Here is a 6,614-nt window from a genome sequence, read left to right on the forward strand (position 1 = left end):
TAAGTCTTCAAGTTGTTTGGTAGATAAGTGCTTGTATAAATTTTTCATATCATTAAAAGATAGTTGACGCAGGTCTCGTTCAAGCTTTCTTTTTTCTTTTTCATCCATTTTTTGCCTTTCGCATGTCTTTCTTTTTGAAATTTCTGCTTGAAACGCAGTATGATTTAACCGATTGTTTAGCCGTTTTCTCTAGATACTTGGTCAAGACTATCTAAATAATCCATAGTCTTATTCTTTTTTGATCTTATTTTGCAAAATATATAACATATTGTTGCATTAGGGGATCTACATTTAGCTTCACTAAACATACCCATTAACTCTTCACTATCTATGTTGTGAAGCCTTGCACTAGCTGTCTCTATAATGCTGTAATGGAAAGGGAGAAATATCTCTCATATTGACATTTCAAAACATCGATTACCGCAATAAGACAAGCTTTAATCATGCCAACAAGCTGCTCATCAATGGAGCATAAATTATTTATAGGATCTAATGCATTTGGTTTAAGAGGATTTCCAAAAAAATCATTTTTTCTTTTTAACAGTGCACTTGGATTAGAAATGCAACTTTTAATTGTTTGCAAAACACCTTTAACTATCTGGATACTGGCAATATGATCAAAACTTGCTTTGTCAGCTGATACATAAAATGTTTTCATCCAGGGTCCAGTGAGTAGTTTGGAAAATATTGCTAGCACGCACATTTCTTTTATGGCAGTTGTATTGCAAAACGCTGATTGCAGTGCTGTTTGAAGAGTGCCACATTTTAGTATTTCGATAGTCAGAAAGTCTTTGAAAAGCATTGTAGTGTTTTATAAAGATGAAACCAGTACGAAAAAGAATGTGTAGGCGATTGCGACGATATCTTGGAATTATACCTTGTGGCAGTTTTTTATTGTATAAAAAGTTAACAAAGCCTTCAGGATCACCCTTGCCATCATTAAACCTCAATTTGTTCATTGCTAAAAGAATTTTAACGGCCATACAATCGTATCCAAATAATTGGCAAGTTTCTATTTCCAGAGACTGTAATGCCGAACGACAAGAAATAGCTATTGTGTAAAGTGGGTGCAAATGACAGTTTAACTCATTCAAACTCTTACTCCAGGTTTCACAAATTTTGGTTATAGTAAGATGGTTTGCTGCAACTCTGTCTGTCATTGTGTTTGATATATTTGAGATAATTGACTTACGACATTTGTCAAATGAAAACAAGTGATATTCAAGTGACAATTTTATTTAGGGCCCATATTATGGTTCAAAATATACCAACTTAGTCAATTGGTACTACTGTGGAATTTGAAATCTACCTTAACAAGAAAATTTTTATAGAAAAGAGAAAGCCTTAGTGTAAAAAATACCTTCTACAATAAGTTAATAGTAGATACCTTCTATAAAAAGTGAATGGTAGATACCTTCTTTAATTTTATTACCTGGAAGTATAAAAAATAAAAGTAGTAAAAGAATATATATACAAATAAACAAATTTACTGATTTTCTACTAATTAAGTTAGTAGTTTATATATATATATATATATATATATATATATATATATATATATATATATATATATATATATATATATATATATATATATATATATATATATGTAAATTATGTTAGTGTATTTTACAAATAGAGTGCTCCATGTTTTTAAAGAACAGAGCAATAATAAATAAATTAGTAAAAAACACTTATCTAACTTTTATCTTCTACTTAAAGTTTCACCATTGCTGGATCATCAGGAAGAGTTCTCTTCCTGATGATCCAGCGAGCTGATGATCCAGAGAACTCTTCCTGATGATCCAGCACTCGAGAAACTTTAAGTAGAAGATAAAAGTTAGATAAGTGTTTATTACTAATTTATATATATATAAATATATATATATATAAATATATATATATAAATATATATATATATAAATATATATATATATAAATATGTATATATATATATATATATATATATATATATATATATATATATATATATATATATATATACACAAGCTATTTAAATATATATATATTTATATATATATATATATATATATATATATATATATATATATATATATATATATATATATATATATATATATATATATATATATATATATATATATATATATATATATATATATACAGCGGTGGCCAAAAATTAAAGACCACTCATTTTTTTTTCAAAATTTATTTTTAACCTTAGTATAATTTAATTTGGAAAAAGGTATCAAAAAAAAAAAACATTTTTAGAAAGAATTTTTATTGTATTTTATATTTATTATAAAAGAATTTATAATTTTTTTACAAAATAATGTTAAAAACTTAAAAAACTGACTAGTAAAAAATATAAATGGGAAAAAAAATTATACAAAATTTTAAGACCAGTTTCAAAAATATTTCAAAAAACAATAAAAAAATAATTTAGAATGGCATTGAATTCATTAAAGTTTTGATTACTTCATCAGGCACATTTTTCAAATGATGAGAGATTTTAAAGTATTTTTAACAAATTGTAAAGTTGTTCTTTACCAAGCTTGTGATCAAGCCACGACCATAAATTCTCTATTGGATTCAAGTCTGGACTATTGGCAGGCCATGGAAGCACTTGAATTTTATTAGAATTGAACCAATCGCTAACAACATGCGCTTTATGACACGGCGCATTATCTTGCTGGAAAATAAATCCATCTTGCAACTGCCATAAATCAATGCTAGGAATAAGCGATTGCATTTGACAGTGTCCATTTCGTAGACAAGTCTGTAGATGATGCTTGTCTGTTTTCTTTCTTTAATCTCACTAACGAGCGAACATCACGATCATTTGAAATTTTATTGCGTCCAGTCCTACGACGATCATTAATTGACGGGTCTCTTTGTATCGTTGAATTATGTTAATAATGCGAGAGTGAGACTTTCCGAGTTTTTCTGCTATTTGTCTGATGTTATAGCCTTCTTCTTTTAATACAAGAGCCGCGTATCTGTCTTTTTCTTCGATCTTTGCACGCATTTTTGCAATATTTTTATATCTTTATTGCAATTCAAAAAATAAATGTTTATTTGATATCGAAACTCAGGTTTCGACATTTTATTTTATAGCCAACGTAATAAGCAAGTTAAAATGGTGCGGCCGTGGCGCAGTGGTTAGAACGCTTGCTTTATAAGCAGGAGATCCAGGTTCGAAACGAGCTCTGGACATATTTTCGCGCCATGGTAAGGAAGGAGGCGTGAACTTCCTGGTCAAATGCATTTCCGCGGTGCTCTGTGACAAGACCGTTAGGACTTCTTGGGGCACCTAAAATTAAAAATTAAAAAAAAAGTTAAAAAGTTAGACAGTTAAAAAAAATAATGGATTATTATTTTTAATAAGTGCAAATTAAAGATTTGAAAGTGGTCGTTAAATTTTGTCCAATTTATTTAAAAAAGATTTATAAGTACTCATCAGTTTTTTAATAAGTTAAACGCTATTTAATTAGAATTAGATCAAAAAAGTTATACCATTTTAATCCGTATGTTTTAATTAACAAGATATTAAAAAAAAATTTAATATGTCAATTAGAATCTTCTTAATTTTAATTTAAAGATTAAGAAGCCAACTAAAAAATGAATGGTCTTTAATTTTTGGCCACCGCTGTATATATATTTTTTATATATATATTATATATATATATATATATATATATATATATATATATATATATATATATATATATATATATATATATATATATATATATATATATATATATATATATATGTATATATATATATTATATATATATGAATATACATACATTATATATATATATATATATATATATATATATATATATATATATATATATATATATATATATATATATATATATATATTATATATATATATATATATATATATATATATATTTATATATATATATATATATATATATATATATATATATATATATATATATATATATATATATATATATATATATATATATATATATATATATATATATATATATATATATATATATATATATATATATATATATATATGTATATATATATATACAGGCCCACTGAGAGGGGGGTACAGGCGGTGCACTGCTCCAGGGCCAATAGAACAATTGGGGCCCATTAACCAAAGCTTTTTTTTTAAATAATTACAATAATAATTACAAAAATTTATTAGTGACATACTTAAAAAACACATATTTTGCACATTTAGAGAAAGATATTCATACACTTAAAAGATCGGCATATTTGGTCCCTCTAAAAATTCTAAAGAGAATCTAGCTAGAGCTTGACAGCTAGAAGCTAACTAGTCGCTGTCTGCAGTAATCTAGCTCGAATCTAGGTTAAAATTTCTCCATACTTTCCTCTATTTATTCTCGTTATTTTCCCATTATTAATTGTAACTTATAATTTCTATTTAGAATTTAGATTTCTATTCTATTCTATTTAGAATTTAGAATTCTAGTTAGATTCTCTTTAGAATTATTCAGTCGGGTCTTTTCTCTTTTTCAAATTTTCTTCCATGCAGACTTAATTGAAAGTACATTCCTATTGTTCCTATAAGTTCAATGTGCAGCTGATAAACTTTAGTCTTTTTTCCTTTTCAATTTAAAAGTACATTCAAGGTTTTGCTAATAATTATTTTCTTCCAATATTGTGTAGTGTTACTGCTTTTTGATATTGCTAACGGTAACGATTTTTATTTATAATAATTAATCAAAACCTTGATTAAATTAGGTAATAATTATAATTGACTTATTTTACTGTTAATAAATAACCTGTAAAGCAATATTATAAAGTCTTATAATTAATTGCATATTTTTGGAATACTCTATTCTTCTTTATATTTTGTATTTTATAACATGAAATTTTTACAATTTTAATTTTAGAAATTATCATAAACGATGCTGCCTCTTCACAAGTCAGGATGTCAAAAAAGGAAAGAAAGACAAAAACATATTATGAATGAAAAAAAGGATATGCGGACGCTTTTTGACGTTGGAGTCACTGCATCAAATCTCAATGATATGAACAAGAGGACACTGTTTCTAAAGCAAATGATGTAGATAAAATAAGCGATGATTTAACTGACTGTTTTGATGGGGAAAAAATTGAAACGTTTGAAGATAATGAAGATTCAAATGATAATGAAGATAATGAAGATTCAAACGGGATGGAGACTGTAAGCCTTTCTGCTTCTAATTGTGGTCAGGTCCTACTTGATATTGGTAATCTTTTGAGTGAAATTCCCTCTCAATCTGAGATAGAAAAGTATGTCACAAATGACCATGTCGATTTTCCTAACATATTACCCAAAGATATTAACAATCAGGCTTTTCCTCAGACAATTTTAAATTTTAAGAATTTCAATGGTGAAGTTCATAAAAGAGACTGGCTGGTTTGGAGTCAACATAAACAGGCATTATTTTGCTTTCCATGTCGATTATTTTCTGGTAATATTTCCAAAAGCTCTGTTACTGAGAGAAATTTAAGTTCGCGATCAGTATTGGCTTCACCTGATGGATATACAGCAACTGATAAATGGCGAAAGTTGTGTAACAGGATTCCAGAGCATGAGAGGAGTAATGTCCACAGAGATTGTTATCTAGCTTGGCGAGAATTAGAAAGACGTTTTTTATTTGGAAAGGGTATTGAAACTTACTTGGAAAGCTCGATTAAATTGCAGTCAACGAAATGGTCCAATATTCTTAAAAGAATATTAGATGTTTTCCTATTTTTGGGTGAACGTGGATTGGCTTTTCGGGAATCCTCCCAGCGAATTGGAGATGTATATAATGGCAACTTTTTGGGTTTTATAGAGTTACTTTCACATTGGGACCCTATACTTAAAGAGCATGTATTATCAGTGGAAGAATCTCAGCGAAAAGGCAAAAGAAAGTTCATTATCTATCAGCTGATACTCAAAATGAATTCATTGCAGAATGCTCAGATTTGGTGCGACAGCATATTTTGCAAGAAAAAAGATCTGCTAAGTATTTCGCAATAATGGTCGATGCAACACTTGATTCGTCACATACGGAGCAAACAACATTCATATTACGATATGAAATATTAAAAGATTCACAAAATGAAATTGTTGAACGATTTCTAACATATGTAGATTGCAACAATAAAACTGGCGATGAAATCTCAAATGGTAGTGGAAACATTTCAACATAACTCCATTCCTCTCTCAGATTGCAGGGTACAAGCATATGACAATGGATCAAATATGGCTGGAAAATACAATGGTGTGCAAGCCAAAATACTTCAGTTATGTCCATTAGCACTATTTTCCCCTTGTGGATGTCACTCATTTAATCTTGTCGAAAATGATGCGGCAGAATGTATTCCTGAAGCTGTAACATTTTTTGGAACGATTCAAATAGTATTTTATTTGTTCAGCTCAAGTCCAAAACGATGGGAGATATTATCAAAACACATCAATTGCTCACTAAAAGGAATGTCACATACAAGGTGGTCAGATCGTGTTGAAAGTGTCAAACCTTTTGCAGCAAAACTTTCTGGGATTAAATTGTCATTGGAAGAGCTTTTAGAATTAAATTTGACTTCTAAAACAAGAACTGAAGTAGAAGGTGCCTTATATTATA

The 6,614-nt window shown here is 28.0% G+C and overlaps 1 protein-coding gene across 1 annotated transcript; it reads left to right on the forward strand.

The window, feature by feature from the left end:
* The first annotated feature begins 819 nt into the window (after positions 1 to 819).
* On the forward strand, positions 820 to 6,183 carry LOC136089618 (uncharacterized). The gene is made up of 3 exons (XM_065815670.1): positions 820 to 1,027; positions 5,070 to 5,891; positions 5,945 to 6,183. Exons 1-3 carry the CDS (start codon positions 820 to 822, stop codon positions 6,181 to 6,183), a joined length of 1,269 nt encoding a protein of 422 aa, XP_065671742.1.
* Positions 6,184 to 6,614: the final 431 nt, after the last annotated feature.

This window comes from Hydra vulgaris, chromosome 13 (genome assembly GCF_038396675.1).
Source record: "Hydra vulgaris chromosome 13, alternate assembly HydraT2T_AEP".
Lineage (NCBI taxonomy): Eukaryota > Metazoa > Cnidaria > Hydrozoa > Anthoathecata > Hydridae > Hydra > Hydra vulgaris.

What these genes read in the sequence shown, in the direction of transcription:
- LOC136089618 (XM_065815670.1), top strand. Translation starts at nt 820, where the DNA reads ATGAAACCAGTACGAAAAAGAATGTGTAGGCGATTGCGACGATATCTT. An exon ending in AGTTTCTATTTCCAGAGACT is followed by an intron (nt 1,028 to 5,069) that starts GTAATGCCGAAC and finishes CAAATGATGTAG; the next exon opens with ATAAAATAAGCGATGATTTA. An exon ending in GGAAGAATCTCAGCGAAAAG is followed by an intron (nt 5,892 to 5,944) that starts GCAAAAGAAAGT and finishes AATTCATTGCAG; the next exon opens with AATGCTCAGATTTGGTGCGA.